This window comes from Chelonia mydas, chromosome 3, assembly GCF_015237465.2.
Source record: "Chelonia mydas isolate rCheMyd1 chromosome 3, rCheMyd1.pri.v2, whole genome shotgun sequence".
Taxonomy (NCBI): Eukaryota; Metazoa; Chordata; order Testudines; family Cheloniidae; genus Chelonia; species Chelonia mydas.
Window position 1 is genome coordinate 177,973,990 of NC_057851.1, and position 22,109 is coordinate 177,996,098.

At 42.6% G+C, this 22,109-nt stretch overlaps 1 protein-coding gene across 6 annotated transcripts in view; it reads left to right on the top strand.

Annotated features, from left to right (window-relative positions):
* Positions 1–22,109, top strand: part of FBXO11 (F-box protein 11) — a 200,386-nt gene that overhangs the window by 54,800 nt on the left and 123,477 nt on the right. For all 6 annotated transcript variants that reach the window (XM_027827248.3, XM_007064896.4, XM_043543858.1 and 3 more), the window contains exons 2-3: positions 20,509–20,636; positions 20,746–20,827. In XM_027827248.3, the coding sequence (XP_027683049.1) occupies positions 20,509–20,636; positions 20,746–20,827 (210 nt within the window). The remainder of the gene's footprint in view (positions 1–20,508; positions 20,637–20,745; positions 20,828–22,109) is intronic.

Here is a 22,109-nt window from a genome sequence, read left to right on the forward strand (position 1 = left end):
GATGTTTTCTACATATTCAAATATTGATTTCAATTACACAGAATACAAAGTGCACAGTGCTCACTTTATATTTATTTTTATTACAAATATTTGCACTGTAAAAAAACAAAAGAAATAGTATTTTCAATTCACCTGAGTACTGTAGTGCAGTCTCTTTATCAAGAAAGATGAACTTACAAATGTAGAATTATGTACAAAAAAAAAACAGCATTCAAAAATAAAACAATGTGAAACTTTAGAGCCTACAAGTCCACTCCGTCCTACATCAGTCAGTTGCTCAGACAAACAAGTTTGGTTACATTTGCAGGAGATAATGCTGTCAGATGCTTGTTTATAGTGTCACCTGAAAGTGAGAACGGGCGTTCACATGGCACGGTTGTAACTAGCATCGCAGGAATTTACGTGCCAGATGCGTTAAAGATTCATATGTTCCTTCATGCTTCAACCACCATTCCAGAGGGTATGCATCCATGCTGATCATGGGTTCTGTTCGATAACGATCCAAAGCGGAGAGGACTGATGCATGTTCTTTTTCATCATCTGAGTCAGATGCCACCAGTAGAAGGTTGATTTTCTTTTTTCGTGGTTCAGGTTCTGTAGTTTCCACATCTGAGTGTTGCTCTTTTAAGACTTCTGAAAGCATGCTCCACATCTCGTCCCTCTCAGATTTTGGACGGCACTTCAGACTCTTAAACCTTGGGTCGAGTGCTGTAGCTGTCTTTAGAAATGTCACATTGGTACCTTCTTTGCATTTTATCAGATCTGCAGTGACAGTGTTGGTAAATCAAACAACATGTGCTGGGTCATCGTCCGAGACTGCTATAACATGAAATATATGGCAGAATGCCGGTAAAACAGCAGGGGACATACAATTCTCCCCCAAGGAGTTCAGTCACACATTTAATTAACACTTTTTTTTTTAAACAAGCGTCATCAGCATGAAAGCATGTCCTCTGGAATGGAGGCTGAAGCATGAAGGGGCATAAGAATGTTTGGCATATCTGGCACATAAATACCTTGCAATACCAGCTATAAAAGTGCCATGTGAACACCTGTTCTGACTTTCGGGTGCCATCGTAAATAAGAAGTGGGCAGCATTATCTTCTGTAAATGTAAACAAACTTGTTTGTTTTAGTGATTGGCTGAACAAGAAGTAGGACTGAGGTTGTACCCCAGCAGGGGAGACGGGACAGCCTCTCTCAGGACTTGCTGTTCCGGGAGGTAAGTGCCTTTACCTTAAAGAGACAGCACACAGTCTCTCAGAGACTTCTGCAGCACCCACAATCTCACACACACACATCTGCCAACACATACTTTTGTTGTTGTTGTTTGTTGTTACTTCTTGGTACTGCCTGCAATGCACATATATTCTCTGTAATTTTATTCTTTCAAAGTGTATTATTTTAGTTTTTTGACTGGTCTATGCATTTCATAATTTTTATTTCTCTTACATTTAAATTTAATTCTTTGAGTAGTGAGTTCTAAAATGCCTAACCTGTCCTGGCCAGAGTAATTATCCCTATGGTAACTTTTTAAAAGTATATATCTAGGTTTTTTGTGTACTGGTGGCGCATATTAGCTCGGTGCACACAAAATTTATTCTGCACATGGATGGAAAAAATTAGAGGGAACATTGGCCACAACCTTTGCCGTGGTTTTACCAGCCACCCAACAGGCAGAATGGTTCCCGGCGGAGGAACAGAAATAACAGAAAGAGACCTCACCCTTCTTCAGGTCAGGGCTCTGGTCAGTCAAAGCTGTCTTCAGCCCAGAAGCAGACCTTTTGAAGGTGCGCTCGAGGACAGCGCACCAGTACAGACACTGGATTCACCCTGCCATACCTTCTCGTGCAGACTATCCCCTTTCTGTGCTGCGTGGGCCCATACTACGTTAAACTGCTGGGTACTCCACACAGTAGAAAGGGGATACTCCCTCCAATTTTCGTCCCTCCCGCCCTTTCGTCCCTCCCGCCCTTCCCCATCTCTCTTTAGGGACCCCACTCACGAGCAACTCCTTATATAGGAGGTGCACTCACTCTGATCACTGGGGGCAGTGGAAGAGGTTTCTCAGGAGCTGAAGGGCAAGGACTTCTGTTCCCGGTATTTTCTAATACCAAAAGTCAAAGACCGCCTCAGGCCCATCCTAGACCTGCAGGAACTCAACAGTTTCATAAAGAAACTGAAGTTTTGCATGGTCTCTTTGGCCTCCAACATCCTTTCCTTGGATTCAGGGGACTGGTATGCCGCCCTCAACTTGAAGGATGCTTACTTTCACATTGCAATTATGCTGTCCCACAGAAGGTTCCTCAGGTTTGTAATGAACCACAATCACTCCGAGTACACAGTTCTCCTGTTTGGCCTCTCAGCGGCAGCTCGAGTGTTTACCAAGTGTATAGCAGTTGTGGCTGCGTTCCTGCGCAGGCGACCGGTACAGATGTTTTGTGACAGATTTATGTTACCAATCTGCCTAGGGCATCAGGTGATCAGGCTGAGGCCGCAGGATCTTTAGGGGAGGAGATGAAGGAGCACACGAAGTGACTAAGTTTGAAAGCTTTATTAATAAAATAACAGCAGTGAGTGCTGGGAATGCTCCCACGTCACTCAGAGGAAGAAAGAAAGCGTTAGTGCCCAGGCCCGAACAACTTTCATATTCACACACGCACAACCCGAGGCTGGCCAAGCCTGGGTGTAACGTGAGAAGAAGAGGGGGAAGGGTAGACGAGAGTTCTGTCCTGTGCGCGGATCGTCCAGGGTCTGCTGTTGATCTCTGACTTGCTTCAGCTCTCAGGAGGGTTTTAAGTCCTGGGTTCTTATGGGGGCGTTTTGTCCAGGGACCTTTGTCCCCCGTGCTCTCTGTACCAGTCCAAACTGGCCTTCTGAGGCTTCCTTGGCTTCCCCAAAACACATCGGCTTGAGGGTTGTTATGTCCCCATTCGCTGACCTTCATTCTCACTAGTTTTTGCAATCCCCTACAGTCTTGTTCAGTTTACTGCTCTGTTCTCATGGCTGGTCAGGGTTGGAATCCAGGCCCCTGTCTTTCTTGGCATCAGAGAATCTGCTTGGGTGCGTTGGCCTTGGGCGGCTGGAGTCAGCTTCTTATCTTCGGACCTAGCTGGATCTTTGAGTTAACCCATTCCTTTCTCCCTTCCTCCCCTTTTGGCCTCTCGCAGCCCGCAAAGGAATCTTTCACTCCACACTCACACCTTCGACCCCTCCCAAAATCCTTTCCCATGCATTTGCCTATATAGGCGTCAGCGATATATAATGCTGGTGCTTACCCAGGGGACCCCATAGGGGGGCAATTTTACCGTGACTGGGACAGTCCCATGGGGCTATTTTATTGTGACTGTGACAGTTTCCCGTACCTCAACGACTGGCTGATCAAGGGCTGCTCCAGAGATCAAGAGAAGCCACAAATCGGGTCCATAACAGTGACTTTCAACAAACTGGGCCTTCTCCTGAACGTGTAAAAGTCAACTCTGTCCCCCATTCAACGGATAGAGTTCATAGGACGGTATTGGACTCCACACAGGCCAGGGCGTACCTCCCAGAATTGTGGTTCCGGGTCCTGGGCGACATTATTCGAACTGTCAAGCAGTTCCCTACCACTACATCAAGGAATTGCCTGAAGCTTCTCAGTCACATGGCCACTTGTACCTATGTGGTGCAGCACACCAGGTTCAGACTCCAGTCACTTCAATCACGGCTGGCCTCGGTTTATCAGCTGGTTTGGGACAATTTGGACAAGGTTGTCACTCTGCCTCTGTCATAAATATAAAGGGAAGGATAAACACCTTTAAATCCCTCCTGGCCAGAGGAAAAACCCTTTCACCTGTAAAGGGTTAAGAAGCTAAGATAACCTCGCTGGCACCTGACCAAAATGACCAATGAGGAGACAAGATACTTTCAAAGCTGGAGGGTGGGGGGGACAACGGGTCCTCTCTGTCTGTGTAGTGCTTCTGCCGGGACCAGAGCAGGAATGCAGGTCAGAACTCCTGTAAAGAGTTAGTAAGCAATCTAGTTAGATATGCGTTAGATTCTGTTTTGTTTAAATAGCTGATAAAATAGGTTGTGCTGAATGGGATGTATATTCCTATTTTTGTGTCTTTTTGTAACTTAAGGTTTTGCCTAGAGGGATTCTCTATGTTTTGAATCTGACTACTCTGTTAGGTATTTCCCTTCCTGATTTTACAGAGGTTTTTCTTTTACTTTTTCTTTAATTAAAATTCTCTTTTAAGAACCTGATTGCTTTTTCATTGTTCTTAAGGTCCAAGGGTTTGGGTCTGTGTTCACCTATGCAAATTGGTGAGGATTTTTATCAAGCCTTCCCCAGGAAAGGGGGTGTAGTGCTTGGGGGGATATTTGGGGGGGGAGATGTTTACAAGTGGGCACTTCCCCTGATATTTTTGTTAGACACTTTGGTGGTGGCAGCATAAGGTCCAGGGACAAAAGGTAAAATAGTTTGTACCTTGGGGAAGTTTTAACCTAAGCTGGTAAAAATAAGCTTAGGGGGTCTTTCATGCAGGTCCCCACATCTGTACCCTAGAGTTCAGAGTGGGGAAGGAACCTTGACGGCCTCCTCCAGTTCTCGACTCCCTCGTGTGATGGCTTGACCCACAGGTGGTGTGTGCGGGAATTCAACAGACAGCAGCCATCCCTCTCGTTGGTGACGGACGCTTCAGCATTGGGGTGGGGTGCACATCTGGGAGACCTCAGGATGCGAGGTCTCTGGTCTCAGGTGGAGCTCGCTCTCCACATCAATGTCAGAGAGCTGAGAGTGGTCTGCCTAGCATGCCAGACCTTCTGAGTCCAGCTGACAAGGAAATGTGTATCGGTTATGATGGACAAAACCACAACGATGTTTTATACAAACAAACATGGGGGTGCACGCTCTTCTCCCCTTTGCCAGAAATCCCTCAAGCTGTGGGACTTCTGCATAGCTCATTTGATACCCCTGGAAGAGTCGTACCTCCCCGGAATGCAGATCGAGTTGGCAGACTATCTCAGCAGGTCGCATTTGGATAGTCGTTGGCACTTCAGACCCCACATCTCAGATTGCTCAGTCTGATGTGGACAGTCTAGAGCAGTGGTTCTCAAACTTTTGTACTGGTGACCCCTTTTACATAGCAAGCCTCTGAGTGTGACCCCACTTATAAATTAAAAACACTTTTTTATATATTTAACACTATAATAAATGCTGGATGCAAAGTGGTGGAGGCTGACAGCTCATGACCCCCATGTAATAACCTCGCAACCCCCTGAGGGGTCCCGACCCCCAGTTTGAGAACCCCTGGTCTTGAGAACTTTCTGTGCTATTAGGATCATTCTCCCTTTTTGCTGCCTTTAAGGGATCTTTTAATTTTCTGCAATGTGATCTAGATAAAAATTGATTTTATCTTTTTAAAAGTTTCAGTCTTCTGCATTTATTGTTATTGGAGCATCAATTGATTCTTTATTTTCTGTTAGTAAGGTTTGTTTTTTATTTTTAAAAGCAGTTAAGCAACTGAAGCCTTAACTCCATGAAGTTGCTCCAATTTAGAAATTCAATCTGGTGCTCAAAATACTGTGCTCCATCCTCCTTTAAAATTTAAAATTATTATTCCTCTAGATCAGTGGTTCTCAACACATGGCCCGCATAGAGCTGCAGCCCATGTGACATTCTCAGGCCATAAAGGTAGTATATATATTGAGGAGACGTGGCCCACATAACACAGAGCAAGCCACATATGCAGCCCACAATGGTAAATAGGTTGAGAACCACTGTTCTAGATGTTTGTGTTCAGTGTGACAATTTTGGTTGTAATTACATCAGGCAGAAATAAAAGGGGAAATCACAGCCTTTTCTTATAAATATCTGTTCATTACAATTCTTAGTGAAGGAGAGATCATGAGGACTTTGTCCGTCTTCATCTCAAAGTAAATTTCAGCTTTAAAGTAATCAAATGATCTTTCCCTTCCTTCTATCTCAGTTTGAAATGTAACAAAAAAAAGGATCTTACACTCTTTGTAAATGGTCCAAATCTTTAAACTTTGTTTGGAAAAGGACAAAAATATTTTGATAAAATGTTCTCCATATGTTTTGGATCAGTACAGGAAGGCAAAGCCACTTCCAAAGTATCACTTTATCAATAAATTAATTCAGCTATTGTTGAAGCATACCTGCAAAAAAAGGACCCTTGTCTCCAGTCAGTAAAAGCCTAGCAGAAAGGGGTCAGGGAAGTTGAAGTACTTTCAATAGAAGAGATTTGCAAAGCAGCCACCTGGAAGTTAATCCACTCATTTACTAAGCACTATAGGGTGTACTTCATTGTCTCAGCTAGTCCAAATGTTAGCCTAATGTTTCTGAGGGCTTTAATTCAGGAATCCATTTTTTAAAATAATTTGAGGGGGATATTTTTTCCTCTCACTGTTTTAGCTCATTGGCACTGTTGTTTAAAGCCTACTAGTATGGATTAGTGGAGTTGCATGCTTTAGAAAAGGGAACTTTTCCCTATCTGTAAAATGGGTTTGAGAGTAGCTCCAGTATTCATATACCCACACAGTTATTTTGTATTCTTCATGTAAAGCGGTTTTGTCAGAATTTCAATAGAATTAAGCTTTCTTGGTTACTGTGTGCGCTAGTAGCAGTGACCTTATATGATGAAGACTTGGATTTGTCTGTCTGCCTGACAATCACCTGTTGAAAGTGAAGACCCATTAGTATGGATTATTGCAGCTGCTCTAACAGAAAACCATTGTATAGGTAAAGTAAATCATCTGTTTCATCAGTCTTTTTGGTATCTAAGGGTTAGTTCTGTAAGAACTATGTAAATGGGGGCAGACTTAAATTAACAAGACCTATTTTTCCAATTACATCTATTAATAGTCAGACCTTAAGTGTGCAAAATTTGATGGGGGATGGGGACGTGTTGGAGTATCTTAGTGAGTGTTTTGTATGTGTGTGAAATCATAGTTATACTTGCACGCTTTCCTAAAGCTCTGTTTCATCCCGTTCCTCCCTTTGCCTATAAAACTGGATTGGTCACTTTTGGAATTTGATACCTCTTCTGAATATCAGAAATTTTCAGTGTACACACTTTTGGGTCATGAAAAGTAAAATATTTCTTCGTAGTATCTCGCCTGTGGGATTTCTTGGTTCATATTTATCAATTTCTTTCTGACAGTCACTTTTTAATGTAAGCTTTACTAGATCCTGGTGAGAAGGACTCCCTATATATATATATATATATTTTTTTTTTTTTTCAGAGATTACTGGGGACTGATCTCCCTAAGGTGGAGGCAGCAGGTCTGAAGCCCAAAGCCTGAGCCCCACTGCCCCGGGAAGGTGGGGAATTCACTGTCTGCTTTCTCCTTCAGCATTGTACCCAAGATGTCTCCAGAGGGGGCAGGGCCCCACTGCTGCTGGCGGCTCCAGCATTCAACACCAAGGCAGTGTATCTGGGAGCAACAGGGAGTCGGAGGGGCTGCTATATTGTCCTCCTTCCCTCCCCTTCTCCCCCCCCAAACAGCCCAGGAGGCTGTGGCCGCAAGAAAAGACCCTAGTGGCCTCATGCAGCCACAGTGGCCGCATTTGAGAAACACTGTGCTAGGGAATATTTTTGGATGGTGCAGCTTGGTTTTCCTTCGTGTGAATGTCTCCTCCTTCTCATTCCATTTCAATGAGTTGTGCAGGGATTGCTATTGTCTGGTTCTTACCTGGAGATGGTGGGAGCAAAGGGGAAATGGAGATTCTTATGTCTTCTCCTTTCAGGCACCCACTCTAAGGCAGTGGCTTTCAAGACTACTGTACCCCTTTCAGGAGTCTGATTTGTCTTGCATACCTCCCAAGTTTCACCTCACGTAAAAACTACTTGCTTACAAAATCAGACACAAAAGTACAAAGGTGTTACAGAACACTATTACTGAAAAATTGCTTACTTTCTCATTTTTACCACATAATTATAAAATAAATCAATTGGAATATAAATATTGTACTTACATTTCAGTGTATGGTATATAGAGCAGTATAAAGAAGTCATTGTCTGTATGAAATTTTAGTTGGTACTGACTTTGCTAGTACTTTTTATGTAGCCTGTTGTAAAGCTACGCAAATATCTAGATGAGTTGATGTGCCACCAGGGGTACACGTACCCCTGGTTGAGAACCACTTCTTTAGGGCTACGAACAGTCTGGCTTGAAGGTAATAAAACATTAATTTAGAAATATATTTCTACTTTATCTTCAAAACAAGACAAACTTAGTGTTAAGAAATCCTTACACAGATATAAAAAACCACAAAGTAAACAATGTACTGTATCTTCCTCAGTATGTTAGTAATTAAAAAGATAGACTTGCAGTAACTGATTAACAGCAATGATCTTTTTAGGTCATTTTGTTATCAATTGTGTGAGCTATTTTCAGGAATTAACTTGCTGTATGTTTTGAGTCTGAAGTTTAAAAACCTAAACTGCTCTAACAAGATACCATGGAGTGGTTTTTTTTCTTTTGCTTTTCATTGCATGTAATGTGCTAACTTTTTAAAAAAAAAATTTTTTTAACTTGAAACATACCTTTCTACTTTTCTTCCCTCCATTTGGGAAATATTGATTTCTTACACTGCAGTAACAATTTTCCATATGCTCTAAGATTATGTTGGTTGTAAAAACAATATTTAAATTGTGCTTTTGTAGACTGGAGGTAGGGTTGTATTCAGGAGTATTGTGTATGTTAATGAAATGTTTTTTTGTTGCAGTGAATATTTACTGTTCAGAATATATTCTAGCAATATGTATTGCATCCTGTCACTGTTCTTTAGAAGACTTGTGCTATGTTTTATGTCAGATTTTATCTTCATATGCTCCTCTTTATTAAAAAAAAAAAAAGTAAATAAGAAACAAGCGTAAAAAAAAATCTTTCCGAGTTAGAATTTTTGGAGGAATAAAAAATTCTCAGCCTAAAACGTGAAATTGCCAAAGGAAACTAAGGATTTGTTTTGCTTTTGAGTTGGTTGGAAAACACAATTTTAGTTAAAACCGATATAGCATTCTTCATGCTCTTTGCTTTTCAGTGGTGCAGTAGTAGTGAATAACAAATAGCTGTATATATTTCACTGAGTTGTCATAATCGATGCATAGACTGGAGTTGGAGCCTTCTGCATGCGTGCTCACTGTTCCCTTTTCTTCCACAAGTTGTTGTCTTCAGGAAAGCAAAGCGTGACAATAGTCACATCCTCCTGATGTGGTCTGGGCTCCACAAGCTTTGTATTTGGATCTCCTCATCATGATATTAGAAGTTCTATTCCTGTTGTCAGTATCTTTCTTATTTGAAACTCATTCTGTGGAGAGGGCCAAATTCCATATTTAATTATAGTTTTTGTGGGCCTCAAATAAGTTTACAACTAAATGTCCTCCTCAATCTACAGCAGAGTTTCCACTGATACCAGTAGAAATTTTCTGGTGGAATGTGGCATTTGTATAACAAGTAAAGTTTTAGTTATTTAGTCTGTACTTTGTTGTCAGTCACTACCACTAAGTGGGGGAAAATATGCTCCCCTTTAGGACCACTGCTATTTTTACCCTTTGTTTCTCTTCCCCATATTTCATTCTCTGTCTTTCTCCCTCTTTTCCATCCTTTCTTTTGTCTCTTCCCTTGCCCCAGATTTCCTTCTCTACTCTCATTCTCAATTCCTGTTCCTAGGGGCTCCAGTCCTGCTCTGTTCCCTGTTCTGTCCACTAAAATTAAATAGCTAAAGCTAGCATTTAAAGTGTTGCCATTAATCTTTACAGCTAACACATTTAATGACGGTAGGGAAGTTTGTTCTTCTTCTTTGAGTGCTTGCTCATGTCCATTCCATATTAGATGTATGTGCTCACCACATGCACTGGTGCTGGAAGTTTTTTCCTCAGTGGTATCTGAAGGGGACAGGCTCTGGTGCCCCCTGGAGCAGTGTACACGTGTCGCAGTATAAAGAGCGCCGCTGGCTCCTCCCACCCTCAGTTCCTTCTTGACGCCCCTGACGATGCTGGAACATCTGCTGCTTTGGCTAGCTTTGTTTCTTCTGAACATTTCTTGTAAAATAGTTAATAGTACCCTTAGTGTTAGTTCTAATTTAGTTTGTCCCGGATGGGACTCAGCCTAGTTAGTCATGCCCTCCAGGCAGCTTCAGACACTGCGGACTCCGCAGCTCGTACCAGGGCCTCAGCCATCTCTGTGTGGCGGGCATCCTGGCTGTTCCTCTCTGGTCTGTCAACTGAGGATCAGCAGTCTATGCAGGACCTCCCCTTTGACGGCCAGGTCCTGTTTTCAGAGCAGAAGGACAGCAAGCTGCATGGGCTAAAAGACTCCCACACTACCCTTAAAACTCTAGGACTGTGTGCCCCTGGTCCAGTCCATAAGCAGTTCAAACTGCAGCCATCTCAGGGCCAAGGGAGCCAACCCTGGCAGGAATTGCCCCACAAAAAGATTAGGGGCTTCAAGCACCGCCCGAGCCACCCCATCTGCCCAAGCGCGCTCAACCTGTACTCAGCAGGGGTGGAAGCAGGCTTTTTTTAGGGTGCGCCCGAGGGTGACCTACTAGACTATATCCCGGATCTATCTTTCCCGCTGGGTCCTCATTACAGTGGCGCAGGGTTAGACCCTCCAGTTTCTTTCTACACCTTGCTCCCACCCCATCTTCCCCGTCCCTCTTCAGAGACACCTCTCATGAGAGTCTCCTCACGCAGGAGGTAGAAGGGTTGCTGCAACTGGGTGCGGTGCAAGAGGTTCCTCACGAGTACAGAAGCAGGGGGTTCTGTTCCCAGTGCTACTTAATCCCAAAAGCCAAGGGCGATCAAAGGCCCATCCTGGACCTATGAGACCTCAACAAATACCTAAAGAAGTTGAAGTTCCACATGATCTCCCTGGCCGCCTCCATCCCCTCCCTGGATCTGGTAGACTGTATGCTGCCCTCTACTTGAAGGACGAGTACTTTCATATAGCAATCTTCCAAGGACACAGGGGCTTCGTACGTTTCACGGTAGGATTGGACCATTACCAGTTTTCAGTCTTCCCTTTCGGCCTAGTGCCAGCACCGAGGGTGTTTACCAAGTGCATGTTGGTAGTTGCGGCTTACCTCAGTCGTCAGGGTATCCAGATCTACTTGTACCTCGACAACTGGCTGGTCAAAGGTCAGTCCTGGTCCCAAGTCCAAAGGGATGTTGCGGTGTTGCTGGTCCCTGGGCCCTCTGCTAAATGACAAAAAGTTGATGTTCGGTCTGGTGCAGAGGATGGAGTTCATCGGAGTGGTGCGTGATGCCACCTGCGCCAGAGAGTTTCTGCCACAGGAAAGGTTCCAAGCATTGGTGAACCTCATCGCAGGAGTCTCCGCATTCCCCCTGACCATGGCCATGGTTTGTCTGCGCCTGCTGGGACACATGGCAGCATGTATGTATGTCGTCTGCCATGCCAAGCTCCAGAGGCGGCCCTTACAGCAGTGGCTGGTGACAGTCTGTTCCCAGTCCAGAGATCAGCTGGAAAAGGTTGTTACCACCCAGTGATGACACTTACCTTGCTGCAATGGTGGACCAATCCCAGGGCGGTCCTGAAAGGAGTTCCATTTGACTGCTCTTGTCCCTCCATTAAGTTGATAGCAGACGCCTTGGACCTAGGCTGGGAAGTGCATCTCGGCGAACTCCAGACCTAGGGCACGTGGTCCCCGGAGGAGATGATGTTGCACATAAACGTCAAAAAAACTCAGAACGGTACGTTTGGCCTGTGGGGTCTTTCTACCACACCTGGCGGGCAAGGTGGTGAGAGTGTTGACGGGCAAAATGGCCTCAGTGTTCTACATCAGCAGGCAAAGGGGAGCACGCTCGTTGGCTCTCTGATTGTGGGATTTCTGCATCGAGTACGTGATCCATCTGTCACCTCCCCAGTGTCATGAACATGTTGGCAGATCGCCTCAGCAGATCCTTTTTCTCTCACCACGAGCGTCGCTCCATCTGGAAATAGCCGGGATGCTCTTCCAGAGGTGGGGAACTCCCCCAGGGGACCTGTTCGCCATCAGACAGAACAAGAAATGCCATCTCTTCTGTTCCCTACAGGGTCTGGGCAAGGACTCCCTCTCCGACACCCTCCTCCTGTCATGGTCGGGGGGCCTGATGTACGTGTTCCTGCCAATCCCGCTCATCAGCAGAGTCCTGTCAAAGATCAAAAGAGACAAGGCCCAAGTCTTCATGATCACCTCGGCATGGCCGCACCAACATTGGTTCAGCACACTGATGGACCTGACGGTGACCGCTCTCTGGCTCTTTCCCAACCGACTGGATCTGCTCTCTTACACCCCATCTCACCCCCCTCTGTCTCACGACGTGGATGCTGTGTGGTTGAATTTGGAAGAGTGGGTCTGCTCTAACGAGGTCCAGCAAATCCTCCTGGAAAGCAAGAAGACGTCCACTTGGCCAGTTAGGTTGATCTCGTGGAGGAGGTTCTCCTGATAATCTATTGTAGATTACTTGCTCCGTCTTAAGAACCAGGGGCTGGCCCAGTCTTTCATCAGGATGCACCTTGCGGCTATCTCCGCTTTCCACCCACCAATTCAAGGTCAGGCGGTGTTCTCGCATGACATGTCAGTCCGATTCCTCAGAGACCTCGAGAAACTCTTCCCACCGGCCCAAGCCCCTGTCCCACAGTGGGACCTTAACTTGGCTCTTTCTAGGCTCATGGACCCGCCCTTTGAGCCTAGGGCTCCTGTTCCCTCTCCTACCTGTTACGGAAGGCTGCTTTCCTTGTGGCCATAACATCTACAAGACGACTGTTGGACCTTAAAACCCTGACATCAAAGCCGCCGTATATAGTGTTCTACAAGGACAAAGTTCAACTGCGACCCCATCCAGCCTTTCTGCCAAAGGTGGTGTCTTCCTCCCATGTTAATCAGGACAGCTTCCTCATGGTGTTTTGACCCAAGCTGCACACCACTAGTGAGGAAAGGAAGCTGCATGCCCTGGACGTCAGACATGCTCTGGCATTTTATCTGGAGTGCACCAAGCACTTCCGCAGGTTGACCCAGCTATTCATCGCGACAGCGGACAGGATGAAGGGCCTTCCAGTGTTCTCGCAGAGAATTTTCAACTGGATCACCTCCTGCATCTGGATCTGTTACGAGCTGGCATAGGTCCCTCCACTCCAATTGTGAGGGCCCACTCGACCAGAGCTCAGGCATCCTCGTCTGTCTTCCTGGCACATGTTCCCATTCAGAACATATGCAGAGCCGCGCTGTGGTCTTCAGTTCACACATTTACGGCGCACTATGCCATCACTCAGCAGGCCAGAGATGGTGCTGGGTTCATCAGAGATGTGTGCAATCTACATGTCCATGAACTCCTACCCACTTCCAGGGCTTCTGCTTGGGAGTCACCTAATATGGAATGGACATGAGCAAGCACTTGAAGAAGAAAAGACAGTTACCTTTTCCGTAACTGGGTTTTTTCGAGATGCGTTGCTCATGTCCATTCCATAACCCGCCCTCCTACCCCACTGTCGGAGTTTCTGGCAAGAAGGAACTGAGGGTGGGGGGTGCCGGTGGCGCCCCTTATACCACAGCATGTGCGCGCTGCTCCAGGGGTCGCCAGAGCCAGTCCCCTACAGATTCCACAGAGGGAAAAACTTCTGGCACCTCTGCATGTGGCACGCGCACACACCTAATATGGAATGGACATGAACAACACATCTCAAAGAACAACAGTTAAGGAAAAGGTAACTGTCTTTTTTTAGATGCATTATTTCAAACTCTGCAAAGTTGGGAAGAACATACTGCATTCATTCATACTTTTCATATTTCCTGGTTTGTTTGTTTTTACAACTATGAGGACTAGAAATTCACTTTAAAAAAAGGTAATCGTTTATTATTTGACTCCAAAACAGCATTATAGATACTTTAACTTGCTCTGTTCCAAGCATTTTGGGCTATTTTACAGGATTGTCCTTTAACAACGGATAAAGTGTATGTGACAGGTATAGTCATCCTTCAGATAAGTTCAAGTAGCCTCTGTCTTGGCCACACAGATTGTAAAGATGTTCTAGTGTTGGGTCTAGTCCAAGTCTGTTCCCTAGTGCAGGGCTGTCCATTAGAGCTGGTTGAAAAATGCGGAAACAATTTTGGGAAAACTTCAAAGTTGCGTCCATTTTGCGGGATTCAGAATGGAAAATTTTTCATTATTTCAGCATATTTCGCAGTTATTTTTAATTCAAATGATTTTCCTTGTTTCTTCCTTGTTTTTTCCTTTTCATACTGAGTGGAATAAAATGAATGATGATATCCAGTTTTTTTCATTTTTTCTTTTGCTACTTTGTAACTTTTCAAAACTCCAATTTTTTTGAAAAGTTAGAGTGGCAAAATGAAAGATAAAAATGTGAAGTGAAAACCCTAGTCAGTCATTCATTCTAATGAATTCAATGGCAAAAAAATTAATAGGGGGAAAACAAAACAAATATTCGAAGTTTAGGAATCTTTGGTTTTGATTTGAAAAAAATGAAAAATATTTTTTTTTTTTTTTGGAAAAGTTTTTCTGTTTGGAAAAGAGGCCTTTTTGTCAAAAAGAAAGTTTCGAATGAATAGGTTTGGCTAGCCCTACTCTATTATCATGAAAATTATTAGTACTTAACAAGACTTGTGGAGAAAGAGACTGAATTCAGGGTGAAGTTGAGAACCAAGGGCTTATGGCTGATCCTCCTTTCACTGATAAAATAATGCTGTGCCTACTTTCCAAATTTTTCGCTAAGGTGGTCCCCAAATACCTCTTTAACCAGTCCAATAATTGTCTAGACCTTTTCCCTAGACTTTACAGTTTATGCAGGAAAACTAAGGTACATATTGAGCTATTACCTGGACAAGTTTCTATAAGTATCCACAGTTGATTGTGATATTTGCTGGTCTTGTGGTTGGTGTACAAGACTAGCAGTCAGACTAATGGCCTAATTTTTTTTTTCTTTCAGGGGTGTTAAACACCTCCTTGACTTACATTGGAATTGTACCTATGCAGTCTTATGGCTTACCTTTTGTAACTGTTTTTGAGATTCTGATAAGAGCTGCCATTATTAGAGGTAGAATAAAATAATGTTAGACTCTCATAGATCAATATATGTTTTTAACTTTTTCTTTCTTTTTAATAACAGAACAATAGCAATTTGTTTTTGTGAGATTATATTGATTTTTTTCTTATTACATAATATACTTAGTGTAAGAAATACAAAGACATCTTGTACAAATAATCTGAGGCAGAGAAATGCTCTGTATTTATAATTTTCAGAAATCTGCTGTTGTGTTCACAGGATAAAACTGATGATTAAAAATGGCATATGCTTCAAGAGGTGTGCTTCAGAGCATAAATGATATTCTGTTGAAACAAGTGTATATGTGGTAATCTTCATAGGATAATCTAAATTGGAGTCAACAGTTTTATTATAATGCACCTTATTCTTGTTGTCTGATCCTAATAATTAATACTTATTGATAACTACTTAACTTGAAATAGAGGCTCTCAAAGAATATCTCTAGTCAATGTATTATAGACACCAGTTTTGCATCTCTTGTTAAATCTGAGTTGCGTTTTGCACTTAAAGCAGGAATTCATCCTCTGTTTAAGCTCTTTTGGGTAGAGACTGTCTCTTATTTTGTGTGTATAACACTTAGCACAGTGGATTCCTAGTTTCACTGGTGTCTAGGCACTAATGTAATACAAATATAATAAATATTACTACAATGTTGTGTGGATGTAGAATAAGAATAATTCCCCCGCAAAAGTTCAGCATTTATACTCTTTGAGTATAGAATTAGTTTGTGAAAATTTACAAGTAAATAAGTTAAAGCTAATATGAACTCAAATTTTAAATGAGTTCTTAAAAATAAATAAATAAATTAGTATTGTTATGCTTATTTTTGGTCCCAAATTTCAGTAATGGAATAACTCAGACATTTCAAACTTCCCATATAGTTAAAATTCATTGAAATCACATGCCTAGGTTATGTTTGAAGAAATTAGATATAATACTGTTAAGTTACTGATTGTGCGTAATTTGTTAGACATATAGACTATAGAGGTCAGCAGTTGAGGTCACTCTTAACTTTATGACATCAGAATTAACTCAACCAATCGTTAACCTTCTTTTGTGGCTACTTTGGCTTGTTTCAATCCTATTGATTATAATGAGTCGGTAGCAGGAGACACTTGACTTGTTTGAAGAGTTCTCATTAGTAGGTTACTATAGTCCCAATTGCATTGGCTCCTCAAAAGTTCCTAGGCCACAGATTTGCTTGGCCATCAGTGCTTGAAAGGTTCCATATGGCTCTGCTGACTTTGCTCCAGAGCACAGTCAGGCAGTATTACAAGTGGGGAGGCAGAGGGGAAGCTTAGTAAAGGTCACAGAAAGGGCCCTTAAAAACAGTGATGTTGGGACCCAGGGGATTGGGGTCCTTCCCTGCAACCTAGCTCTCCCCTTCATGCAGCGCCAGACTCCCTAACAAGGCCCCTTCCCCAAAGACCTACAGTTCCTCCAGGCCTACACAAATCTTGCTATTCCTCTTACCCGTATCCTCTCATTCAACTCTCCTCTTTCTAATTGTATTTAGATCTTAAATTGCTCTGATAAAAGTATAGTGTATGTACACGTGAATCTTATTTTGCACTTAAGATCTTTTCTTTGAAAGTTTTAACCCAAAAATCCAAGATGTCATTCCTTTGTATATCATAGCCACCTCTTTTTCCATACTTATATAATGTAGATTATTTGATCATATAGAAGGTTTTTAAAGTCTTTCATTGACTCTTATGAATCTCACTTTTGGAGATGTATATACATCTTCTAATTCTAGAGAAGTATTCTGAGACATGCTCTCTTCCTCCAGATAATCATGGCAGAGGAAAATAGTTACTTATAAAGAGAAGGAATATGTCCTTTCCTCTGTCTTCACACTAGACACTTTTTTTTTTAATGGTGTCATCCTAATATTTTAATTTTTATTTTGCTTAAACTTTTGTTTTTTTCTTGCAGCAATGACAGCATCTTTTTATCCTAAGTGATTATTACTGGTTTACTTTAAGAACCAGAGTGGGATTATCCATGAAAATCTTCCCCCTCTCTCCAGCTGTAGGAAGATGAAACTGCTGAGTTGGGAGTTTTTCCAATTTTTTCTTTCTGTCTCCCTGATTCTTTTTTCTGTTTCTTATAGTAGTTTGGAAGTACTGCATTAATCAGTGACACAAATTGTGCAGCAGTTACAGCCTCATTCTTTAGAGAGCCACACCTAGTTTCATTTTATTTATGTATGTTGCCTGTGTGTCTACGTTTCTCACCATTTGTGGCATTTTATAGGTGAAACAATTAACATTATCTGGTGCTGGTGGAGGCATGCTCAGAAATTTCAAGTAACATAACAGTGATCCCAGATTACTTCCAACCTTTGCATATCCTGCAGAACAAAACTTTTTGAGACTGTAAAGTTCTAGGCGTAAGTGGGGTTACAGCTTCGATTTATGAAGAACCAAGGGATCTACTCTATAGTTTGAGACATGGGCATTATTACAGGGCTTGTTGTTGAGTCCCCTTTGGCTACTCCATGGGTTAATTCTATTACCAGAAGATGGTGACAGATGAAGGGAGAAATTAAGATATTAAGGCTGCATCTACACTAATAAATTTTGTGGCTGTAATTCACCATTGGTGGTAACATAAACTGGATTCTAGGCTAGAGGAGGCTGGTAAAGCCTAAGTCTCAGAATCGGACCCTACTGGGATTCATAAATCCCCTGTTTAACTGCCACCAAATCCTGTAGGCACCTAAAGTCATTTGATGCCTACATTTTTGCAGTAGAAGTTCCCTAGGCACTTATGTTTCTGCCTGTGTGCATGCGCACTGCAACCCCAGTGTGCAGGCCCAAGGCAGTGCATAAACTGGGGGAAGACAGGTGTTCCTCTTCCTAACTTGCTTTTGGTCCCTGATCAGGTAAGTGTACTCAGAGTTTGCCTAGCATATGGAGCCCCTGTAGATGAGCTTACACAAAACAGCCTGAGGAGTATGAGGAGGACTTCCCTCATAACTTTTAGCTCAGTGATTAGACCCACAGTTCCATTTCCCCTTCAACTGAGGCAGAGAAGGCATTTAAACAGGGATTTTCCACTTCTCACGTGAGTGCCCTAGCCACTGGGCTATAGGATATTCTGATGTTCGTCTCCCTTAGTCTCTCCAGTCTGAAGCTGTTCAGTGTTAATAAATAATGAAAGTATCATTGGGCCAAAGAGAGAGCAGGCATCAGAATGACTCTATAGCTTGGTTAGAGCACTCACCTGGGAGTAGAAAGCCAGGATCCAGTCCTCTGCTTCAATAACTTTTGAACTTTATTTACCCACAGTGGAATATCTTCAGCAGAAGAGGTTGATGGAACCTTCTCTGCCCCCCACAACCATCAGAATATCCCAAGAACTCTTCTCACTGGGCTAAATATTATGAGAGAGTTTCCCCCGCCTGGGCTTCTTGCAAAAACAGCATAGGCTACTCATGTCAAGAGAGAGTTTGCAGCTGAGAATCCCAGGCAGAGGGAGGTGCCTCCCCTGCAGCCTGGACTGAGGCACCTATCTTTGTGAGAGGGGCAAGACTTAGCACACACTCCTCACCTTGGAATCTCCCATTGGCTAGTTTAGGTGGGGACCTGATCCAGTGTGCTGGATTTTCTAATCCCATTTTGATGCACAGTTCATTGTACAGGAAGCCTGAACATCTCACTCGGTCTTTGTGAATTGCAGTGATATTCTAGACGCTTATAAGTTAGGTTTGGTAGTGCTCAACTTCATTCGTGAATCTAGTCCTTAGTCTCTGCACCTCAGTTCCCCATCTGTAAAATTGAGATATTAGCACTTCCTCACCTCACAGGGGTGTTGTGAAGATAAATATGGTGAAGATTGTGAGGTGCTCATATACTATGGTAATAAGTGCCATATAAGTAACTAAGATGAGTAGTTTAATTATGGCTATGAAGTTTGCTGTTTTTTGGGGGTTTTTTTAAATCCTGTTTTCTTACAGGACTCAGTCCATCTCCTTCCAGCATCTCTGTGACCTGACAGTTTTTCACTAAGGCTTTTGGGTGAAAAGTGATGGTTTACATAATGGATAGAGAAATAATAATGGGGAGAGAACATCAGAAGTATATATTTTTTTTGAGAATTTTCTTTCACGTTAGTTTGAAATAGCTTTGCTTACAAAAGTATGCATTACCCTCTCTATATTATGCACATATTTGACAATTTTTAATGTTTTTTAAATAATGATATTAAAATCTTGAACTGTGAAGGATGGCTTTTGTTTTGTATTATTTTTATTCTTAGATTAAGTGCATTGACCACAGACTATTTAGCATATCTTACACTTGAACAAAAAAATTGGGGTTTCCTCAGTAGATCTCTTCCTGCACAGCCTCCATCTCTCACTTTTATTCCATATTTCAAGTTCAAAATGGTTTAGAATGAGAGAGAACAGATATACTAAGGTGAGTCCAAAAATCCTTTCCTCAGTTAAGCAAAAAGTGTGTTTTCTGAGGAGGCCTATGTAAGAGATCCAGGTTTCTTTACTAATTAAGAAAGAAGCATCAAGTTTATATTTTCACTTCCACATGTATTTGTTCTTGTAGATTTGTTTAATGTGTGTGGTACAATGTCGTGAATAAATGATTTAATTACTGAAGTATTAAAACAAATTATTCCTTTCTCATTGCATTAAGTGTATTCCTGTCAGAACATTTTCATGAGGTACTAGCATGAAATAAAACAGCAATAAAACAAAAGCCCTATAAATGAAATTTATCATACTATTGTTCTTAGTTTTATTAAGGGGTTGGAGGGAGCACACACTTATTACTATCATCTTCTTTGTGTCTTTCGCCAAATAAACAAAAAACAAAGCAACTTTTTTCCCTCTTTAGGTAATGCTATGCTAGTTTTCCCCTTCTGTAGTAAAGAGCTAGCACATTGAAATACACCATACCTGAAATGCTTAGGGAACCCAGCCTTAAATTTTGTGGTAAATATGATGATAAAGTAGATGCCTTCTTGATAGCTTATGATTAACTTAAAACTTTTATATCTTTTACTGTAAAGGTAATGGTATGCAGAAGTAAAAAGCACTGAAACTTAAAAGTGAACTCTTCATTAGCACAGTGAATAATTTATTTGTAGATAAAGTTAAAGTAAACCCTAGAATAAAGGACACTTCATAAAATTTGTAGCATAAATATTGTGTAAATACAAAGAAAGAAATGGGTTAATGTGTAGAAAACAATTGAAAATAAAAATATGTAGAGCATATATGAAGATGAACTTGTGCATGCACGTCTAGCAAGTGGATTATTGTGGCATCTTTCTGGCTGCATGTGCTTAGAAAAGCAAGTCGTTGATGCTGGTAGATGTTCTTTTGTACCAGGAAAATACTAATCAAAACTTCCTGCACACTTTTTTAATGAGTTTGTGGAAGCTGTATAATTCAAATTACTGAATTTCCTTTTGATAGATGATGATGTACCTGCAGATATGGTTGCAGAAGAATCAGGTCCTGGTGCACAAAATAGTCCATACCAACTTCGCAGAAAAACTCTTCTACCTAAAAGAACAGCTTGCCCTACAAAGAGCAGTATGGAGGTAATATTTTTTTTATAAAGTATATTTTGTTTTCAGGAATAGGTGGCTAACTGTAACACTTTTACAAGTGCCATAATGTCTTAACTAATTCTTATTTATATGGTTAAAGGGTGCCTCCACTTCAGCTACCGAGAACTTTGGTCATCGAGCTAAACGTGCTAGAGTATCTGGAAAATCCCAGGATTTATCAGGTAATATTGGGGGGGGGGAGGGGGAAGGTTGGAGAAGAAACGTTTTGACTACAACAGGGATTCTCAAATTTCATTGCACTGCGACCCCCTTTGGACAACAAAAATTACTACACAGTCCCAGGAGGTGGTCCAAAGCCTGAGCCCCACCGCTGCAGGTGTGGGGGCTGAAGCCGAAGCCCAGGGGCTTCAGCCCCAGGGAGGGAGCCTGTAACCTGAGCCCTGCCACCCAGGGTTGAAGCCCTCGGGCTCCACCTTTGGCCGCGGGTGGTGGGGCTTGGGCGTGGGCTTTGGCCCCAGGCCCCACCAAGTCTAACAGCAGCCCTGGTGACCCCAGTAATAAAACAGGTTCGCGACCCACTTTGGGGTCCCCACCCATACTTTGAGAACCGCTGGACTACAGTGTTGCAAAGAACGTTTTTTTTTTCCTCAGATAGATAGATAAAAGAAAATGAAGTGAGAGGAAAAAACAAGTTTCTGGTTGTTTGAACTTAAATTTTGGAAGCTTATAGGTGTTCAGATTCGGCTTTTAAAGGTGTAAAGGCACACTGATTAAAAAGTATGTCTACACTAGAAAACCTTGCTGCCCGAGAACAGGTGCCTGTGGCGAGGGCTTGGCTTTATTGATGGCGCTACCTAGTTGTTAGGTCATTGGTTCCCAGTTCTCCTCAATCACTGGCATCCCTCGCCAGCCATCAGTCCAACACTGTGGTGGTTCATCTTCCGCTAGGTAGTAACTTGGCCTTCTGGCCCACATCACTAGTTCCCCCTTCCAGACTAAAAAATCCAATAAAACATATAGAGTTCAACAACCCCAGAACAGAAAGGATCTTCAGCTCACCTCCAGACCTCTGGATTGGTACACCCTTGATTTGAGACTTATAATGTCACTACCCTCTCCTTTGCTCCAAGTTTATGCCCCTACCCAAAAAGGGTAGTTGTTAGGATATCCTGGACCTCCATCTCCACCAGGCTCCAACCAAGGCCCTGTGAGAGGCAGTGATAGCAAACACCCTGGAGTGCTTCGGGGCTGCCTTCCTGTGCCACTTCTTAATACTTGCTTCCCCAAAAAGCCTCAAAATCCTTCACTTAAAAATCCAACAGAAAATAACAAAAACAACTAAATCTTCAGCACATCTGGGCTCAGCTGGTAGCCGCCTTCTTTACAGCCTCGCCCCAGTTTCAAACTGGCCTAAGTTCCTGCGTTTCACTCCCACTACCTGTCTAACATTGCACTCTCTGTCTACCTAGGGTTTCAGGCAAGTTGCAGTCCTTGATCGGCCTC